The sequence below is a fragment of the Mangifera indica genome, chromosome 18, assembly GCF_011075055.1.
Source record: "Mangifera indica cultivar Alphonso chromosome 18, CATAS_Mindica_2.1, whole genome shotgun sequence".
In the NCBI taxonomy this organism is placed as follows: domain Eukaryota; kingdom Viridiplantae; phylum Streptophyta; class Magnoliopsida; order Sapindales; family Anacardiaceae; genus Mangifera; species Mangifera indica.
The window spans coordinates 3339657-3362388 of record NC_058154.1 but is presented as its reverse complement, the minus strand read 5'-3'; the positions used below and the strand labels follow the sequence as shown (position 1 = coordinate 3362388).

General features: G+C 32.4%; 1 protein-coding gene and 2 long non-coding RNA genes across 4 annotated transcripts; 2 read left to right on the top strand and 1 right to left on the bottom strand.

Annotated features, from left to right (window-relative positions):
• Nucleotides 1–10581: 10581 nt before the first annotated feature.
• LOC123201368 lies at nucleotides 10582–14069 on the bottom strand. Its single transcript, XR_006498813.1, has 3 exons — nucleotides 13934–14069; nucleotides 12245–13297; nucleotides 10582–11204 (listed from the first exon to the last, which is right to left on the bottom strand). It is a non-coding gene; the product is annotated as an uncharacterized LOC123201368 (long non-coding RNA).
• LOC123201367 lies at nucleotides 12809–15110 on the top strand. 2 transcript variants are annotated; one of them, XR_006498812.1, is made up of 2 exons: nucleotides 12809–12946; nucleotides 13871–15110. It is a non-coding gene; the product is annotated as an uncharacterized LOC123201367 (long non-coding RNA). The 2 variants fall into 2 exon arrangements; XR_006498811.1 differs by having other exon boundaries at nucleotides 12815–12946; nucleotides 13864–15110.
• A 5589-nt stretch (nucleotides 15111–20699) lies between these two features.
• On the top strand, nucleotides 20700–22487 carry LOC123201446 (protein LURP-one-related 10-like). The gene is made up of 3 exons (XM_044616957.1): nucleotides 20700–21043; nucleotides 21119–21346; nucleotides 22036–22487. The coding sequence occupies exons 1-3, from the start codon at nucleotides 20750–20752 to the stop codon at nucleotides 22222–22224; spliced, it is 711 nt and encodes a 236-aa protein (XP_044472892.1). The 5' UTR covers nucleotides 20700–20749; the 3' UTR covers nucleotides 22225–22487.
• Nucleotides 22488–22732: the final 245 nt, after the last annotated feature.

Sequence of the window (22732 nt, the reverse complement as noted above, 5' to 3'; positions counted from 1 at the left end):
ATGTGCTTCTTTTTGTTGTTTTATAGGTAGAGGTGAGTAGCAAGGCATACGGGGGAGCTAACGGTTTAGCGAGCAACTACACTAGGGTGAGGGCATTTCATTTGAGATTATCTATCTATTCATGTATTTTTGAATATTTTAGTTTATTTATGCACAATTACTTCTAATTAAGTTATTAGACTTTTTATGAATTGATGAATTTTCAATAAATGATATATTTCAGTAATTATTCACATTGCACCTTTTTGTATGCTTAAAATACTTACAATCATGTATTAAATGATAAGAATGTAAATTTAGTAATCTAGTTATGCAAGTCTCTTCAGATCATATTCCAGTTATGGGTATGTATCTATAGAGAGATGTTACTTTTATAGTATCGGAGCATGATCTTAGTACCTAAAAAAGTGTTAAATGCATAAGTGTCAAAAAGTGAATAATAGAGTTAAGTAGGGAAAGTAAGCCTCATGCAACTCTGACTGCTTCTACATGTCTATCACTATAAATATGATAAACCTACATTGAGTTAAAGTATTTTATGTGCCTTAATCATGATTTTATCAGGTTAAGGAGATCTAAGAGATTAATCAGGGATGCCCAAAGGTCCCCAACCATGAGAAAAGCCGAGCTAAGTCTCAAGGATAGACATTTGGCATGTCAGTTGTGCCATCAATAGACAGTGAGGCTATCCAACAGATAATGGAAGATATTTTGAGATGGAACATAAGGTATTTGAGAATGTTGGACACCCAGTTAATACCCCACAAATGCCTGAGTAGCTTCTAATCATAAATATTCCACCCTAACAGGATAGAGTAAAGGCAGTAGGTGGCAACAGAGGTCAGACCTACCCTATCTATTATTTGGCAAATAGACATCAACCTTTTGACTTCAAAGGTAATACAGTGTTAGATGGGTTACCAACTAAGAAGTGGCTAGAAGCAATTGAGGATGTCATGAGGATTTACACTATGATGAATGTAGATAAAATCCACTATGTCAGCCTTATACTTAAGGATGATGTAAAGGTATGGTGCTAGACGTTGTGTAGAAACCGTTGAGCATCAGTGATAACTTGGGTTGACTTTAAATGAACCTTTCAGAGAGAGTACCTTTGTGCAGATGTTATGTATGTGAAAGCTCAAGAGTTCTTTTATTTGAGGCAAGGTAATATGTTAGTAAGAGAGTTCTTTACCAAGATGAACTCATTGGCAAAGTATGCTCTAGAAGTAGCTAGCTCGAACAAAGGCAAGCTAGAGGTATTTCTTGGTAGACTTAAATCAGACAGTACTAATGATGTTATAATAAGAGATAATCCTCCCAAATCATTATCAAAGGCGCTTGGTAAAGCATTAAACTTAGAGGCCATAAGGCATAGGATAACTTGAGATAAGGGAATACTAGATCAGCTAGTACTAGTAACCTTAGTTTAGAGACAGAGTCAGATGGTTATATATGGTAATCAAGATAGGGGTAGTAGAGAACCCAAAGGCAAAAGACCTTTCCAGTCAAGGAATAAGAAGAATTGAAAGAGTAAAAAACAAAAAAGAGAAGATTAGCCAAAGTGAAAATATCTTCTTACTTGTCTTAGATATAAATGCAAACATGACAAAAAGTACCTCGTCGATCAGAGAATATGTTACGAGTACAAGCAACTCAACCATTTTGCTAGATAGTGCACATCTCTAATAGCCCCAACCCCAACCCTAACCCTAACCCTAACCTTAACCCTAATAGAGTAAATAGTTGAAGGAGGACAAGCTCGAGTGTATGCAACCACTCAGACTCAAGCTAAAGCCATCCTAACAAAAATGACAGGTTAGTTAGTATTTCACTCATGTCTTTTATCTGCTTTAATTGATTCTAGTACCGTATATTGCTTTATTGCTTGAGGCATAGTAGAGAGATTATAACTAAAACTTGTAACTGTTATGTAAATCAGTATAGAAATGTCAAATGGGGACAAAATCCACAACAACCATATGTTGATTGGAGAGATGGTTGTATACCTAATAGTTAGAGATATGCCTGATTTTAATGTGATTCTCAACATGGACTTCTTGCGTAGATATGGGATAAAAATTGATTATAAAAAGAAAAAGGTTTGGTTCTATTTAGATAGTAGAGAATAATATATTTTTGGAAAAGACCAAGTTCTTAACATGATGATCAATAATGTCAAGACAAGGAAAATATTGAGTAAGAGGTGCAGTACGTATTTGGCACACATAGTGAACAAATTAAATAAGATAGTCTCGAGTGTGAAGGATACTGCAATAGTGCAAGAATTTTCAAATGTTTTCCTTGATAACTTCCTAGGGTTAGAACCAAAGAGAGAGATGGTGTTTAGTATTGAGCTTGCTTTGAGTACAACTCCAATTTCTAAGGCATCATACAAAATGGCTTCAACAGAACCACAAGAGTTAAAGAAATAGTTGTAAGAGTTGTTGAATACTGGTTTCATCAGACTAAGCCACTTACTGTGAGGTGCACCAATCTTATTTGTAAAGAAGAAAGATAGATCGATGAAGATGTGCATCAACTATAGAGAGTTGAACAAAGTAATAGTGAAGAATAAGTATCCATTCTTGAGAATAGATGACTTATTTGATCAGCTTAAAGGAGCTTTAATATTCACTAAGATTGATTTGAGGTCAGGTCATCATCAGGTAAGAGTTACCAAATAAGATATATCCAAGACAAAATTCAAAATCAGATATGAATATTATAAGTTTGTGGTTATACCATTTGGGTTGACCAATGCCCCAATAGTATTTATGAACCTAATGAAGAGAGTGTTCTAAGATTGCCTAGACGAGTTCTTGGTAGTGTTCATAAATGACATTCTTGTGTACTCTAAGACTCAAGATGAGCATGTGCAACATCTAAAGTTTGTGTTATAAAGGTTGAGAGAAAGACAATTGTTTCCTAAGTTTTCTAAATGAAAGTTCTAGTTAGACAAAGTTGCTTTTCTTGAATAAGTGGTCTCAACAGATGACATATCAGTTGAACCCAATAAAATTAAGGTTGCATTAGAGTGACAGAGACCTAAGACAACAAATGAGGTTTAGAGTTTCCTCGGATTGATAGGTTATTACAAGCAATTGTTAAAGGATTCATCAAGTTGACTTGACTACTTATAGAGTTGACTCCTAGAGATGTTCTTTTTAGATGATTGGATGCCTAAGAGTAGAGTTTCCAAGAATTAAAGAAAAAGGTTGACATCACCTCCCTTTTTATCTTTGCTGATAGAGGGCAAAAAATATTATTTGTACATAGATGCCTCTTTTTAGGGTTTAAGAGTCGTTTTGACATAAATAAGTTGTAATACCCTTCTCTAGATACACGCCCTTAATGAGAATATACTAAAAGAGACGTGTACTACTAAATTATTTGAAAACTTTAATGCATGATCAAGATTGTAAAACACGCAAAAAGGTGATAGATGCACATAAATACTTCATAAAATTATAAATAATATCTGAAAAATCTCTATATGAAATAAATGCATAGAGTATAAATAACAATTGTGTTTTAAATGTCAAAAAACAAAACTAATCATTTGAAAATAAACTAGAATAACATAATAGCCCCTCGTCCTCACATTGTTGCTCACTGGATCTTTTGCCTACCCCACTACTCACCTCTACCTATAAAACATATAAATAAAAATACGTGAGTAAAACTTAGTAAGTGGAGACCTTTTGACATCTTTAACTATTAAATTAACTGACCATAAAACTTGTGTTCCATTCGTAAGCTAAATATGGTCACACTACAACACTTTAGTGCCTTGACATGGATTATTCGTAAAAAATAGAGAGACCTAAGCTAAAATTGACATATCTGATGCCCTAATAAAGCTATTGTAGTGTCTTACACACATATCAAATGACCTATTAAGCTAACTAACTGAGACACCTTAATCACATAGGAAAATATCTAATAACAACTTTTTCCATTACCATATAAGCTGATCGAAGCTATTGATTAACCATCCAAAGATGACTCTTACCTCTGATACATATATAGTGTATCCCACTAATCACGTGAGTAATATCTAAAAGTTGCATCTTTACCATACACATCTGAACTGAACTGGGTGACTTTGCACCTTGGCGTCAAGTGCATAATGTATCTCATGGGTATTCTCCCTATCACTTTCATAGTTATCATCACTTACACACATAGCTAGTAACTATCTAAATGTATGACACTAGCCTTAAGGTTGTAGACTTTTCAACTTAAATTTTACTCAACCTGAGCTTATGTCATCATCCACACAGTTAAGCGCCTTATATATGTCTTTCTTGAATTCTTTATCCTATAATAGCTCATTATTCTTCTTACTTAACTCTTTTTTTTTTGTGCACATAGTTTAAGAGTATAATTATTTTTTATCTTTGTCTAGGGGTACACGATCGTGTACTTCTCTACCTATGCTTGTGTGCCTCTTGAGCCATATACACAGTTGTGTGGCACTCAACACACGATCGTGCTTAGAGTAGATACATATAAGAAGATGATTTAGACATATTCTTGTACACTTTGCTCCACGTGTACCTATCATATGTCTTTTATTGCACGTTGACCATTTTCAGAAAGCTATATATGGGCGTGTGTCCCATCCACATGGTCATGCATGTCTTTCATCAAAACAAGCATAGGAATCTCAAACTTTGAATTTCTTGAAACGACACACAAGTATGTAGAGGATTATACACAGTTATGTGTTACAATCTGAAAATAGCGTTACAGGGTTTCTATGCCTCTCTGATCATGATTTAGGCAATACTCACACAACTAAGGTATAAACAGTAGTCTCCAAGCATCCTAAACATGTTGTTTCTACTATTCTTTTAACCATAATGCATATATAGTCTCATTCTATCAAATCTAAGAACATTGAACATTCAAACATGCCTCTATCCAAAGAGAATATTAATCGTGTCATACATTACCATAGAAATTTCATATACATATCCATAGTGTTTTATAGCCAATGATCTTCTCAAAGAATCATATATGGTATTCATAATATATTCAAAACGTAAGGGTAGTGGCCATTTAACCCATACAACCATAGATAAAATTCTATGATGAAAGAATTCCATTTTCTCATCCAAACATCACATATTCTAGCCACATAGACCATACAACAACATATTCAAGTCATAAACCATATAAGAAATATCTCTAAATATTCCTATAATAGTTAATCATGGTTAATAAACTGAAGTCAAACCAAAACACCACTTACTTGACTTCCTATGCTTGTCAATGCATTATTCTTGAAACTGGTGACGTTTGGTGACCGATAATGACTTCACAAGCATCCAAGCAACTCTCCTCCCACAACATTCTCTCAATAGTCTACAGGTAAGAATGGTAATATGAGAGAATTAGGGTTGATCACATTTTAATTTTAATTTCAAGATGTGATACACTAGCGTGTATGGGGTATACACAGTCGTGGTTCAAGTTGCATAACTAAGACAACTTCTAATTTCACCACAATTATAATTAGATCCATTGAATTGACTTTTTACTAACCATACACGATCATGTACCTTTGAAAATCATTAACCATCGAATTTAAAACTAGGAAAAAAAACTCAAAAGCCCTTGGGCTTATTTATGGGTGTTACACAGGTAAAATGATAACATATGCCTCTTTTCAATTGAAAGATTATGATACCAAGTACCTCATACACTACTTTGAGTTAACAACTATCGTGTTTGCTCTTAAGATATGATGACATTATTTATATGAGGTCAAGAGTGATATATACATAGATCATAAGAGCCTTAAGTATTTTTTTTACCCAAAAGGAGCTTAATATCAAACAAAGACAGTGGTTGGAGTTAGTGAAAAATTATAATTATGAGATTAGATACCATTCCAACAAAACCAACATAGTTGCAAATGTTGTGAGTAGAAAAGTAATTTTATCTCAAATTACCATTCACCAAAAGTTATGGCAAGAGTTAGTGAAAGAGCAAATAGAGGTAATCATAAGATAATTGGCAGGTCCACAGATTCAATTAACCCTTTTGGATGGGATCAATAGGGCCCAAATATATCTAATGATTAGTGTGTCTAGTTAAGACAGAGAGTCACCAAAGGAACCAAACAAGATTTAAATGTTATAGAAGACTTTTTGAGATCTAGGCACTAAGTATGTATTCCCTGAGATCAAAGTTTAAGGGACAAGATTCTCACTGAGGCATATACTTCCTTTCACACTATTTATCCTAAGAGTGTAAAGATGTATCAAGATCTGAAAAAATCTTTACAATGGTCAGATATGAAGAAAGATACAACAGACTTTATAGTTAAGTGTCTAATGTGTTAGCAAGTTAAAGTTGAATGCCAAAGACCATTAGGACTGTTATAGTTTCTCAATATTTTGAAATGGAAATGGGAACACCATGTTAACTAGTTGACCAAGTTGACACACTTCATTGCAGTTAAAGACACTATAAGTATAGATAAACTGGGTCATATATATGTTAAAGAGATAGTCAGACTTTATTAGGTACCTAGGACAATAGTTTTAGATCGAGACATTAGGTTTGTTTAAGCTTTTTAGCAAAGTATACAAAGGTTCTTAGGTACGAGATTAGTATTTAGTACAATCTATCATCCCTAGATAGATGGTTAGACTAAGAGAGTCAACTAGGTGATCGATGATATATTAAGAGCTTGTTACCTAGATAGAGAAACGAGTTAGATAAAAGTGTTACCATTAATGAAGTTTGTGTATAATAATAGCTATCAGACAATTATCAAGATGGCTTCGTATGAGGCCTTACATGGTAGGAGAAGTAAATCACCATTGCATTAGGATGTGATAGGGCAAAGAGATGCCAACTTAGGCTTTGAAATCAGAGATAACCCAGAGGATGATTGAGGATGTCAGATCAATAAGAAAAATGATGAAACAGGCTCAAGACTGTCAGAAGAGTTATTCAAACCAAAGAAGACGGGATCTTGAGTTTAGTGTAGGTGATAAGATGTTTGTTAGAACATACCCCTACAAGCATGTTATGAGATTTGGCAAGAAAGGCAAGTTAGCGTCGAGGTTTGTAGGACCATTTAATGTGTTGGAGTGAGTACATAAGGTTGCTTACTGACTTATACTGCCAACAAGCATGGATTGCATTCATAACGTGTTCCATGATCATTGTTACATAAGTACATCATTGACTCAATCTATGTGCTCAAAGTTAAAATGTTAAGCTCAAGGATAATTTAGTGTATGAGGAGCACCCAATTTAGATCATAGACAAGTGAGTTAAAGAGCTCAGACATAGACAAATTCCCTTAGTTAAGGTTTTATGGATAGATCATCGGGTTGAAAAAGCCATATGAGAGGTCAACTAAGATATGAGACAGTGGTTCCTACAACTTTTCAAGTGAATTTCGAGGACAAAATTCATATAAGAGGGGAGGATTGTAACACCTCTAGGTAACCCTAAATGCATTTTAGTTTTTTAACTTTGAGTTAAAGTGAGTTAATTAATGTTTTCCAAAGTAATATATGTCTATGTACGGGGGTATACATGGTAGTGTATCATCAACAAGTTTGAATTTAATAGATAAGATCACGATCATGGCAAGATCGGGTATTGCCTTAGTTGTGCAATATAACACACGCCTATGTATCGCGTCTAGTAGAAAAAAATTAAAACATGTTTAACCTAATCTATCTTATTATTCTTACCTACAGTCGCACCTAAAAGAGAGAGAAAAGAGAGTACAAAAGTTTTTGTTTGTCGGAGGAAGCCACCGATCATCAAAATCTTTATAGCCACATGAAAACCTTAGCAATCTTCGGAAGACAAGTAAGTTGGCCTCTCCCTCTCTATGTTATTCAAGTCTGATTTGGATGAATTTAAGATTTATAAGCAAAGCTTTGATCTATGAATGATTTCATGATGTTAAGGGGACTAGTCAGTGTTCGAACATGAATGTATGATGTTATATTAAATTGCTTTTACATGATTGTGTTGTTAAATGTTATTTAGATATAATCTCAATTTGGATTTGTCATAATAAACAATTTGTATGCTTGATGATTGATGAAATAGATTTAGGATGCATAGAGGTATTGTTTAAATATTAATTTGTATTTGGGTTATAAGAGTTTGACTGGAAATATCTAAAATCAATAGGTCTGCAAGTTTTAGATTGTGGTACACGGCTGTGTATGGTCTCATACACACCTGTGTTTCCTTAGTTTAAATTAAGAAGTTTCGTCATTTTCACGCTCGTTCCAAGAAAGCCAAAAACGACCGTGTGATATGAGACACATGTCCATGTATGACTTTCCAAAAGTGAATGCCTCTAAAAAAAAAAGCACATGGGGGTGCATCTTAGGTGCACACCCATGTAATCAGGAAAAAGACTATTTTACCCCTAATTTAAGAATAATGAAGGGGAGCAGATGAAATAGGAAAGAATATAAGACTTTAGTAAAGAAAATAAGCTAGGTAGAATTAGAAAGAATGCCCGACTATATGGAAGATGGCACGAGACCCCGATTGAGTCAAATATAGATTGAAAATTGAAAAAGTTAAGGAAAATGGTCATATCTAGATAGCAACCAGTTGTGTGCATAAGTGACAAGATACGTGAAAGTGATAAGGCATTAAGACGCATAGTCACTCAATTTATTCAGGTGTGCATGGTAAGGATTATGGCATTTCATATATTTCTTCACATAGTCAGCGGGATACACTATATATGTACCCATGGTATAAGTCATTCCAAGATGGTTTAAACAACAATTTGATCAATTTATATGGTAAAGGAAGAGACTGTTAGCAAATTATTTTCTTGTATGACCAAGGTATCCTAGATAGCTAGCTCAACTAGTCGTATGACATATGTATAAAGCATAACAGATAGTGGCACTCAAGACATCTTATGCTTTCACTAAGACATCAGATATGTCAATTCCAACTTAGGCCTTAGTGATCTTGGTAGATGGTATATGTTAAGGCATAAGAGTTTCAAGTTGTGACCACATCCAAATTCGCAAATGGAACATCAAATTTACCAATCTTATAAGTATTTAAGGTGTCAAGAGGTCACCAATTTATTGAGTGATTTCACTCATGTATTCTTTTTCTTGTTTTATAGGTAGAGATGAGTAACAAGTATATGAGGGAGCCAGCGATCCAACGAGCAACTACACAAGGGCAAAAACATAATTGTCATTGAGATTATCTATCTATTCATGTGTTTTGAATATTTTAATTATGTTTTTTAGATTTATTTATGCACAGTTACTTCCAATTAAGTTATCAGACTTTTCATGCATTGATGAATTTTCAATAAATGATGTATTTTAGTAATTATTCACATTGCACATTTTTGTATGCTTAAAATATTTATGATCATGCATTAAATGATGGTAATGTAAATTAAGTAGTCTAGTTGTGCTCGACTTTTCAAAGCATATTCCAGATAGAGTTATGTATCTGGAGAGGGGTGTTACAGACTCTCCTCAGATAGAGCCAAAGTCAAATTGCCTCAATGAAAACCCATCAAGGTTAAGCCTAGGCTCAAGTTCAACTCAGCTAAAATTCAACACTATTTAGTAATTTATATTTTATTAGTGATATTACTTTATTTGGTTTATCAAATAATAAAATATTTTGATGATCGTTTATGTGATAGATAATATAATGATTATCTAATCACCACTTTTATTTTATACATTAAATCATTATTAAGGTAATATTAATTTTATTCCAATTTTATCTATATATATTAAATCGTTTATTCAAAATGCACTCATTTTTTATTAAAATAACAAGTAACATGAAAAATATTTAAAATATATATATATAATATATATATATATTGACAATAAGATAACAACATTGAAAAAACAATTTGATTAATTAATTTCATAATTTGACAACATGAAAAAAATCCTAATAAATTATCAATATAAAAAATATACAAATTAAATGTTTTAACATAAGACATGTTAGTTTAACTAAACACAACAACACTAAGTTATACTCTTATGAGTATTTAAGTAAAATAATATCTTAGTATTTTTTATTACTAATTTACTAATTGGATATAATAATTATTTATAGATACTAATTTATTAAACATAATAATAATTTTATATCAATTAATCTTTTAAGTAATTATGTTTGTAGTAATATATATTTTTTTAAATAAAAGATTATTCAAACCACCGTATTCTGGGAAAACAATTGGTCATTTTGAAGAATTCAGAACATTAATGGAAGGGTTGTGTAAATGAAGAAGGAGAAGCCTAAGTCATCAATTATCTAGATGCTTTCCTTCTGGACCATACAAATTTACTGCTGAGGATGAGGTATCAGTATTTTGCTGGACCATTTGAGATTTCCTCAATCCCGGAAGACAGCAATGGATGTCGACTCACAAAAATATCTATGCCCTCCATCTGTATTTTCTCAAAACATACTTGCACTAACAAATTGCATTTTCTTTTTTCAGTCTTCTTTATTATGTATATGCAACTCTCTCTCTCTCTCTCTCTTCATGGAGTAATTAAGGAGAACATTATGCAGCTAAAGCCTTAACAATATCATTATAATTCATGGAGTTTTTAACAAAATCAATCTTCTAATATCTTTTTCGAAAGGAGAATGAGCAATACTTCAAAGTGGAGTGGCGATGGATTCAATCCAAGCCAAAACAAGAGCTAGGATTGAATCCATAATGTCCCGTTTGAGCTCGTTCGAGCTAGTGTACAATAGACGTGTAAGTCAAGTATTAAAGCTCGCAAGCACATGGCTTGGTTCAAATAAAATATTAATCAACCTTGAATTGTTTCAAATTATTGGGATCTACCTCTAGTTTTTCCACAAAAAATTATTTTTGAGGGAAATTAAAGAAGAAAAAGGAAGAGATTCTCCCATTGACATGAGAAGCATCTTATGACCTCCACAATCAGAAGTGGACTAAGAAGTGGAAGTCAATCAGATGAAAGGTGGGTCTAGTAAAATTGACAATTAATACAATTATGAAAATTTTAATCTTCACACATCACTTCTTCAACCGTTAAAAATGGAAGAATCCAAAAGTTGAAAACGCCAGGCCACTCCTTCCTTCCTTCCTTCTACATTTTCCCACAACATTCGGATCATCAACACGAGCTTCATGAATTTTCTTGTGATACAATTATTTTCTGGGAAAATTTTGAAAGAGAGAAAATTAAAAACAAAAAAAATTCAAGAATGGAAACCCATCTGGAAAATTGCGTAGACATTTCTTAGTGGCTGCACATTTTTCACAAACAGTTTAGAGAAAAAGAAAATAAAATGATGGCCGTGATGATAAAGCTGTTAACTTGCAGTACAGGGAAGAATGTCAATCAGTGGCTCTCTGAAATTGACAAATAAATACGACAGTTAAAGGTATTAAGTTACGATTAAATAATGATACCTACTTTTTAATTTATGCATTAACAATGATGATAATGACAAAAATAAAATTTGCATATTTGTTCTTACTCTTATACTAAAGAATCATCTGTCAGACTTGAGATTATTTTGGTTTCTCCAGGAATCAGTTTAACTAGAAGCCTTGCTGATTTGAACAGGTTTTTGCATGATGTATGGTTGGTTCTAGACTTCGTTAACTTCTTGGTTTTACCTTTAAAAAGTGTCTGATGAGGAAAAGAAAAATACTGACACTTGGTATCATCACTATAGATAGTATCACAATTGATGTTGTTTTGATTTGCACATAAATAGCCATTTAGATTGTTTATTTTAATTTGGTTTTATAATTTTGTCGTTATAAGGACCTCGTAAGAGAGAAAGAAACAATAAATTTATATTGACTTAAGATCTTTAACTTTTGTTCAATATGAGATTATCAAACTATCCTCAATTGAGGGATTTAGGAAAAACACCTAACATAATTCCTACAAGTGGTGTCAGTTGATATTGTCCACATAGTAAGTCACTAAAGTCACAAAATATTATCTATCTTGGCCTTCATTGATCTCGCAGTTTTGCCCCATTAAGACACATTGCAAGTGAGAGAAAAACATGTTAATATTGACTCAATACTCTTGAATGCAAGTTTGATAAGAGATTTTTGACATCAACACATGTATAAAAAATACCCATATAGACAAGGCTAGGTACATTCTAAAGAAGAAGAATATTGTAGAAATAAAATAAGAAGACTTGTAAATATTAATAAACAAGATTCATCTACCTCTTTGTCTGCCTCTACTGATTAAACAAATATACATTCTGAGTGGGGATTTAATTTAGAAGCACATGTATTTGGCTGAATCCTTTCCTCAGTTCTCCCCAGCTTCAATATGAGATTAAAGAAGATTATTAAAACATAGTTTTTAATAAATTCTGCAAACAAGTGATGGGATATATAGCTAGACTTGAAGTTGTGGTCCTACAAAAGTTGTGACAAGCTGTTTGGGACCTTTGGGTTGCTTAGTCATGGCCATCGGGGTCCACACCCAACTAATTACCTAGCTTTTCCTTTCTTCCCCTTTAAACTCAACTTACTTGCCTGCCTCTCTCATTATAAATGTGTAAGCATGGACTCCATATTTTTGCAGCTGAGCATCTCTAACTCACCATTTTTAATGAGTTGGGGTAGCTAGCCTCTTGCTGCAGCAATCAAAGAAGGTGTGTGTAGAGCAAGATGGAGAAGCAGGGCACGTGCATTACTAACTCATGCACACACACATACACACATACAGTCTCTTCAACTACTCAAGGGCTTCTGTGTATCTTCAATGAGTTAGTTTTTCATGTGCCCATCTTCCCCATCATGACCACTGCACCTTATAATGATAAACGAGTACTCGGCTGAAGTACCTCCCCAGAGGATTCTTACGGCAAAAATCGTAATCAAACCAATCACAGAAAGTGAATTAAAGCCCTGTTTCAGGTGAGTAATGATGAAAATCTTGTTTAAAGTATTCATTTCATGACTTTTTCTTGGGAATTCTGGTATTAAAGTTCTGGTCTTGTATATAGGCATGCTCTAATTGTTATATGGCAATGCATAAAAAATGCTTTGTGGGGATTTAAGTGGAATATATGTACAAATATAGGATAACAAATTCAATAACAAAAGACTTCCTGTGATCAATAGCTTAAAGAAGGAACTCATTTTAGCTACAAAATTGCCCTTTCTGCAGCTTGGAATTACGTTTTTCTTCAGTTTTATTGAGTTCCTTGCTTGCTTTTATAATAAGACAACTCTGTGAGTGGTGTTGTTAAAGTAAAGGAAGAGTACCTGAGAAAAGAAATTGAAAGAATCTCATCCAAAGCACCAGCAGTACAACTAAAAAATAATCCCAGAAAACTCTCAACTTTCGCATCACTATCATATAAATTTATGTTTGAAAGCTCTCCACTTTGGTTGATATTATTATAATTTTAGTTTAATAAAATTATATAATTGAATAGTTTAATGAAAGCTCATAAAATGGTTTAATGTAATTAATTAGGATAAATATAATATACTTAACAAGTTATAATCTGTATAGACGATATTAGTTAAAATTTATTTAACTTTTAATAAAAATTTATGAACCTATTATATATTCATTAGCTTCTTTCTCCTACCGTTAATAGAAGTATTTTACTTTTTAAAAGTTATTGTATATTAATATTTTAAGAGAAGATGACGATTATTCTAACTTTATAAACCTTGTATTCAATTCATAATTTGTACAATGATATTGATAATTGTATTGAGTTTATTTTATTTAGTAAATTTATCTTGCATTGAATTTACTTGTATCTAAAGTGGCAAGAGCATATTCTCTTCTTTAATATTCTTTTTGTTTTAATGACAAGGAAAAAGAAAAGAAGCGGTCAAACAAAAACCCAAAATGATTTAAGGAGATTTTAAGTGGGGTTTACATACCTAGCTTCTTTCCTTCACTTTTCTCTTTGTTTTTTATCCTTTGACATGATCAGGGCTTACTTGTGATGTTGAATATGTATTTGGTAGCACCACCCGGAGACAATACAAGATAACCACCACCACATGCCTATTGTATGCAGAACCCCAAGCACACCAGCTCGCGAGGGTTAGTTTTGTGTACACCTTTTTGGGTTTAGAGTCTCTAGTTTTATCTTGCTTTAAATTCATCAAGAAACCGACTTTAGTTCCCAACCAATTTGTATAAGAATGACCTAGATTCCTTTTCAATGACGTGACTAATCCTAGAGCAACCCTCCAACTTTTATATCACCGCAAAACGAACAGCCTCATAGGCTCTCCTCATGTTGTGGCTCATGTCAGAATGATTCACCTGGAATGGTGACACTGTTCTATAGCTTCCTTCTCTTACTTCGCGTCTAGGTTGATGTGACAATGAAAAGCCATACACACAGAGCACAGAAGCTTTTTCCTTCGATTCCAGGAATATATCATTTCTCATTTACCAAATTACCAAACTTTTGCCCAGTTGCAGTCTGGAAGGTACTATATAAAAGGATGGTAAACGTGACTGTAGTAACGTACAGCATTTTATTTCCACTGAATATATATGAATGACCTCTTTTATTGTTACCCAGACAATAATTGCATTAAAATGGACTATTATAGCTCTCAATGAATAGTATGAGTGACAAAGATGTATGACAAAAATAAGAACACTTAAGCTAAAAAACATGAATTTAAAACTTGCTAGAGACATGTAAAATCAAATTCTTGACCTAAAATGTCGTGGGTGGCAAACAGTTTCAAGTGTCACTTAAGTAAGTTTGTGAATTTGTAAACAAAGCCTTTAGAGGGTTTTCCATGTAATGACACCGATGAGAGCAGCTTCACAAAAATTTGCATTCCTGTATGTATTTTTGTTGCCAGATTAGTCTGTCTTCTTCTGGCCACTAAAGTGAAGCACTTTTCTGACTGAAAAAAGTCACTCTAAGAAAGGCATAAAAAATTCATAGAATGGGTGCGAGGTAAAAGTAGGCTTTGCTATGGAAATGTCACTAGAGCCACAAACTTATAAATTAGAATATCATTACGCCACTCTGAAATATTGTACTACAAGTCTCTATTCAATAGAAAATGACATAACAACATAAACAAATCAAATGAAGTCAAATTACGAAAGCCAATGAGCCGTCTGTGAATTTTACTGAGGCACAGGCATGTACGGCCAATAATTGTCAATACAAGGGAACAAGAGATCACTTGCAAAGAACTGATAATACTGCCCTGAAAAATTTATAGTCCTGAAGCAATAATTGAATCTACTGGTATGGGTTTAATTCATCACAGAGAGTGAATTATTTTTTTTTTTTATGAGAAACCCTTCTCTAGCCATATTACTCTTTTATCATCTAGTTGAATGTTACATTTTTAACCTAATTGATGATAAAAGTTTAATATAACTGATTCTATAATTTGTTATATTAGACATTTTTACCCTAATTTGTTAGAAAACATAGTATAATGATAGACTCATATAATCATTATATTAATTAAATTAAACGTTTAATTTTGATATGTATTAAGCTTCAAATTTATAATCTCTTGATTGGATGTTTTAATCTTTCTCCCTTAAGTTACCCCTTTTAGGAAAAATAAACTAGTTGCTTGGCATCCGCTTTCCAGTGTGAGTCAGATTTTATCACCTTTACAAGCAAATACTATACAGTTAGAAATATCATGCTTGATACGATGGCTAAAATCAGGTGAAAATAAATCTTCAGTATTTCCACTAGGGTGCGATTGAAACAAAAGCCGTTCCATGTTTAGTGAATGAGGGTGTCCTTTCAACTCAAAGGTATTGAGGGAGTCCAAAGAAACACTTGCAATCTTGCATGGGAGCAGTGATAATCAGATCTTCAGCTCGTTATTAGTTTTATGGGTTAAAGAGAAAGACAGAACCATTGATATTGCAGATATGCACATCACCATCAGTAACTCAGTTTTTTTGTTTGGGGTAACAACCATAGCATGAACTGGATTATCTTTTAACGTCCTTTTTTAGCATTGGGTTAAACTGGTTACATCAAATAAAAGAAAACTCTAGTTCAGTAATTAACAAATAAGTCAAGAATTTGATATAACGTGAGAATGAATAACAGTAACTTTGATACTGATAAAAAGAAATCATTCTGCAAGTCAACAAGAGAAGTTTGAATCCACTCAAACAATCAAAGAGGTATCCAGAGCTAAGAAGAGCTTTCCAAACTATAGCCCCTGAAGATACATTCTTGTCACCCATTCTTTTTAAGCAATTCAAGCTCTCTACAAACCAAACCTTTATGGCACAACCCACAAATTGCCTCATCAGATATTAAACTTGGCAGGCAAAAATCCTTATCAAATACTTCCTCCAAAAATTCGCAGGCTTCAACAACTTCACCTTTACTAACCAAACCATCAATCACAATACTATACGCCTGCAAATTTAGCACAACGCCTTTCAGTCCCATCTCCCTCACAAGCTCCTTTGACCTCCCCAGCTCCCCAACCTTACAAAACGCTCGGTAATTTAATACAAGAGCTCACATTAGGCTTGCATCCCGATTCTTCCTTACAAACTACCATCTTTATTCCAGCTTCAACATTATTTTTCTTGAAAAAGCAATTTATATACATATTGTAGGTAAAAGCATCAGGAACCAAACCCAACACAGGAATTCATCAAACAGCTTCTCTGCTCTCACATAATCTTTATTTGCAATTACCCCATTCATAACCATATTTTAGCAAACAATATCGAGCTTTACACCATCTGATTTCGTCTTATTCAAAACATTCAAAACCGTGTCTCAACGTCAAACAGTCAACTCCTCGGGTGAAGTGAAGTGGCTACGGCAACACAATATTAATAACTTAAGAAGGAGCTTTTAAAATATCATTCCAAAATCACCATATTCGTTTCAGATTTGTTCACTTTGCCCTGATTCCTGAAACTCAAAATGGTCAGGCTCTCCTCCCTAAAGCGCACCTATCCTTACCTTAGGAAACACAGAAAATGGCCATTATCACCCTACAAAGCCAAATGGCACCAAACTTTCAATCAACAACAACCCATGCAAAATCTGAAGCAATCTTCAACAATCCCACCACCAAAACTACAACTACAGGAAAAACTAAACCAACCCCATATCCTCTTTTCTCTTATACATTACTTTAATATCAATAAATGTAAACCAACTCCAAAAGCCTACGACTTTATCATAAAAACCCTAGCAGAAACCTCAGAATTTGGTCAACTTCTCTCCGTTCTTGACCACCTTGAACGGAAGGTAATTCGAAACACCCGAGTTAATGCAGATGCTTATAAAATGCCACATTCTATTAGTCTTTTTTTTATAGGATTTCCAAGTTTCAGGTGTGTCCCTTCTGTATAATCCCTCAATACTCTGCTTTCTGTTTTATGTAGGAAAAAAAAATGTAACAAAATGTGCTTCAAATTTTGCTGAATTGTCAGCTTATGAACATAGAGTTGAAAAATCATGTTTCCGGGCGTTAATCCGTGCTCTTTGTAGAATAAATCGACTAGCGATACGTGTAAACAGAGCTCTTGTGTTTGAGCTTGTGACAGGTTTGTCGGGTCGATAAATTACATTAAATTCCTTAATTTTTAAAAAAAATTTTTTAAATAGTATAATTTATATATTTATGGATTACATCCTTGTATTTAAAGTTAAAAATAATATTTTCTTAAAGTAAATGTAAAATTCAAAATTTTTTTAGTTTTGTTAATATTTTACCTAGTCAAGTCATGGACTTGTTTTCATTGCATCTTTTAGAAGTGTTATAGAGATGAAGGGTGTCAAAGATTCGTGGGTTGAAGTATCATTTCAAGTGGTCAAAGAGCGTCTAAAAAATAAACTTTAGATTTTGAGAGAAAAAAAATATTATTTTTGAAAGTTAAAAAGCTTTAGAAAAGAATGAAGTTATTAGTTTTTAAAATTTCAGGAAAAAAATATAATAAAATTTATATTTTTTAATATTATTGATAAAATAACAATTTTACTCCTATCTATTTTAACGGCAATTGACTTATAAACAAGATTTTGAGTTTTTTAAACTCTATTAGTGTGACTTTGAAAACACATTAAAATTTAGATAGGAAATAGTTCTTTGGCCTGTATAAAATGTCCAAAAACTTGAAAAAAAAAAACTTTGAAAATATAAAAACTTTGAAAATCCCTAAAAATATCCCTATTCCAAAAACTTGAAAACATCTTGAATATATAAAAACCTTTTGCAACGATTAGAAAGGTTAAAAGATAACCCTCATGACGAAAATATGAGTTTCATATGTTTTGAAATACCTAGTCTAAAATCATTGTCTTCTATCAATGTCCATAGTATTCTTTTTGTGGGATCTTACATAACTATTTTTTGATAGGATGTCTCTTTTTTCATCTTGAATTTGAAGCGGCTCTATGCTTCAACAATAGTAACTTTAATATTCTAGATGTGCTTTTAAAGTTCAACCTTTTTATCAAAATATTGGGTACTAATTGATGCAGAAAAAAATGTATAGAGACTAAACAGAAATGAAGTTTGAGTAAAATCTTGTGAATGATGTTTATTTAGGAATCAACAAGCATTATATACATCACAATAACATATATCAAAGTTTTAATTACTGGAACGGGCCTTCATCCAAACAAAGGCCCGGTCTGGATTTTTTTTGGGTCGGACTAATATCATATGTATAAATATTTATTTATAATAATGCACTCAGGTTAGGGTATGATGGCCCAACCCATACTTTTCCAGGTGCTGGGATTGGAACATTTGCTAAATATTTTGCCAAAGTTGTAATGACATCAGTATATTTTTGGATTGCGGTGAAGTTAATGATTGCAGTGCCTATAATTTAATTTAAATTGTAAAATATGAGTAAACTGTTTAAAGGTTATGATTTGTTTGGTTTATAAAATAGTTTGATTTAAGTTGATAAATTTTTAAAAAATAGTTTTCAGTTTGTGTTACAGTTCGATCAATTTTTAAATCAAACCAAACTATAAATCATAATTTTTAAAGTCCATACAATAATATTTGACAAAATTTTTCAATAAGTAATTAACTGTACAATTTGTTTTTTTATATTTATTTTGTCATTTTCTTTACATGTATATTGCATATATATTTTATATTTATTTTACATATTTATATTATATTTTAGAAAACTATAATTCAATTAATTTTATTAAATAATATATATTTAGAAATGAATGATTTTATTAAGTTTAAACAATAATCCAAATAAGACAAATCATATTTTTTTAGTTTGATTTGAACCTTAAAATTGTCTAGTTTGATTTAAAATCTAAAATAATTTAGTTTAAAAAATTTTCAAATCATTTTTTCAATTAAATTTGAAAAAGCTTTCAAATAGTATCAAACCAAACTATATACATGTAAGAATTTGCATAGTCCACATGACATTAAGATTTTATTTTATCGAGTATAATAGTATTTATTGATAAAATAAATTAATATAAATTTTTGATACCAAAATTCTATCGATTAATATAAAGATGTGACTTTTTATGATAAAAATATATGTTTTTTTATAATAAAAAAGGGTGATTCTTTATGGTGAAAAGAAACAACTCTTTACTAATAAAAATATGTGACTTTTGATAGGAAGTCACCATTAATTCTATAAATAGGAGTTTGTACTCTCTCTACCTCTTACCCAAACACATCTTTCACAACACTTACATTACAACACATTTACAGATTTTATTACACACCCAACATACTAATAGTAACAACTTATATATATATAAATATTAAGTTATTTTTATCTATCGTTAAGTCAAAGGGTCAATAAGAGAAATTAATAATTTTTTATATTTCTACATGAATTTTCTTTATGATTGATACATTATAAAATACGATAAGATCAAGATAAGTTTTTCTATATTCATTTAATGTGAAAAACAAGTCAAATCAGCTTTCGAGACCGAGCCAACTCGGTTTTGGTCCAATCCTAAATACAGTGGTTTGAACCTACCCACTTTGTAATATAGTCAAACAAAGCGAGTACAACATGTCGATTAGCAATTCGCTATAGTGTGAATACGACTTATTGTAAAAATATGACCAATGAGTATACGTGTTATGACACTCTTAGGTAAATCTCACATTGACAAAATACGAGAAAGATGTTGAATCTATAATCTGTCTATGTATCTCACATAAGTTAGAGATGAGAGAATATGAATAGTTAAATAGTCTATAAATTCTTTAAACTGTAAATATCTATTAGGGTTTGTATACAAAAACTACATAAAGTGTACGCAAATTGAAAGAAAGTGTCTCACAAATTATAATCGACATCTTGTAATCTTTTTCATTCATAATGAAATTTTTTTTATTATTTGTCCGTAATTTTAGTGTTTGTTTTCTTTTGGATTTTAAAACAAATATATGAGTTTCCTTGTAAGCTCCAAGATAGCTGTTCGAAACTTCTTCTTTACGTGTAATTATGAACATCGGAACCTTCGTATCCTCAACATTTGCTCATGCCTTGCAACTTAAATTGCCTGTAAACATCAATTTTCTCTACCGACCACCTTACGCGCCAATTTAAGGTTTTTTTTTTTTTTTATTTGTTTATTTTTCGTCAACTTCTATAAATATAAAAACCGCGTTTGCTGGGCCCTGGAGGCCTATATAACAAGCCTCACATAAAGATTTCTCATCAAAATAAAAAATATTCTTTCTACACACTCACTCTCAAAAATGGCAGATTTAACCAACAGTTACCCACCAAATGGAAATGCTATATATCCTCCTCCTCCACCGCCGCCGGTCGCTTATGGTGTTTCAATTATAGGCCCTCAATTCTGTGCTCATACTTATCCCATTGAACTTGCAATTGTGAGAAAGGTTTTAACCATAACTGATGGAGACTTTGTTGTGGAAGACATCAATGGCAACCTCCTTTTTAAAGTGAAAGGCGCCTTTTTATCACTTCATGTTCGCCGTGTTCTACTTGACTCAGCTGGAAATCCCATCGTCACTCTGCAGAGAAAGGTATTGTAATTGAATTTTTGCTGCAGGTTTTGCTTAAACTTGATCAACTCCTTAAATTTATTTTCATTTATGTAGATAATGACAGCCCATGATAGATGGCAAGTTTTCAGAGGAGAAAGTACAGAACCCAGTGATCTGATCTTTACTGCGAAACGATCTTCAATGTTTCAATTAAAGACTAAGGTAGATGTGTTCCTAGCAAACAATACAAAGGAGGAGGTTTGTGATTTCAAGATCAAAGGAAGTTGGCTAGATCGATCCTGTGTTATTTATGCAGGAGACTCCTCCACAGTTGTTGCACAAGTAAGAACTTAATTCAATTATTAAAACCATATGTTTTAAGCAATAATAAAAGATAATGGTTGTTGCGAAAAATCCCAGCAGCCGGCGTTTAGGTAAATGTAAACCTACTGTTTCTCTCCCTGGCCAGGCATATTTTTATGGGTAAAATAGTTAAATAAATGAAACCCAAAACAGGCCGTATGACTTTAAATGACCTGTTTTGATGGCACCGTCAATAGAGACGATGTCAACTGTTCTCAAGTACTCTCTCAAACCTTTCAACTGAGGTTATATTAATGTCAAAATTCTATATATTAAATAGAAGTCGAGGATCAGGTCTTTGATTAATATAAATCCTTTGTCACTTTGCTATAATGCCACCAAATGTGGGGACTATGCAAATGCTCCCAGGTATTCTCCCCTGGCTGGGTTGTGTCAATGTCAAAAAACATACGTTTGAATGGAAGCTAAGGGTCTTGGATCATTATAAATCCATTATCACTATGTTATGATGTCATCTTTTATGGGGATAATACTAGTTGCTCCCCCAAGCCCTTTTTTGGGACTCTGTTGATGCTAAAAATTTTACAATGAATAGAAACCAAAGTCTTAAATTAATATAAAAGATATTAATTAAAATAAGTACAAAACCATTATAATATAGAGTAATTATTTTTAAATTTTAATTGTATAAATTGTTGGATATGCAGATGCACAAGAAGCACAGTGTTGAAAGCGTACTGCTTGGAAAAGACAAGTTCATGGTGATAGTCTATCCTAACATGGACTACGCATTCATAATGTCTCTTATTGTGATTCTTGATGCAATGAACACTGAATCCGGCGGTGGTTTGGGTGGTGGCTCTGACATCGATACCATCGTTGATATTGAATTCTGATTTTCTTTTCACTATCATTTGTAAAAAGATATTCTACTTTTTGTCCATAACTTGACTTTCTGAGGTTTTAGTTGTTGCTTGTCAAGTTCTCCATGTCTACTAGTGATCTTTTTTATAGTAGCCCAAACTATGTCAAAACTATTAGATAATTAGCGGTTGAAATAAGGAAGAAGGACCGGCCCAAAGGTCTATTATACTAATAATATGGAATATTGCAATTTACTTATTTAATATTTCAAATAGGAGTACTGAATTTTAAAGTCCTTTTGTTTTTCAATCAGACGTAGTTTTCATATTTGAATTGTCTTCATTTTTTTTATCTCATGTGGAATTTATATTATGGTTTTAAAATCTCAATCATGTTGACCGATTAAACTAATTTGATTAAAACCCAATAAAACAATTATTAACTTGGTTTTATTAGCCATTGGACTTGGTCAATATACAATTGAATCAACCAAATCTCGTAATGTTGTAGTTTTAACTATTACGTTATGTTAAATAGATT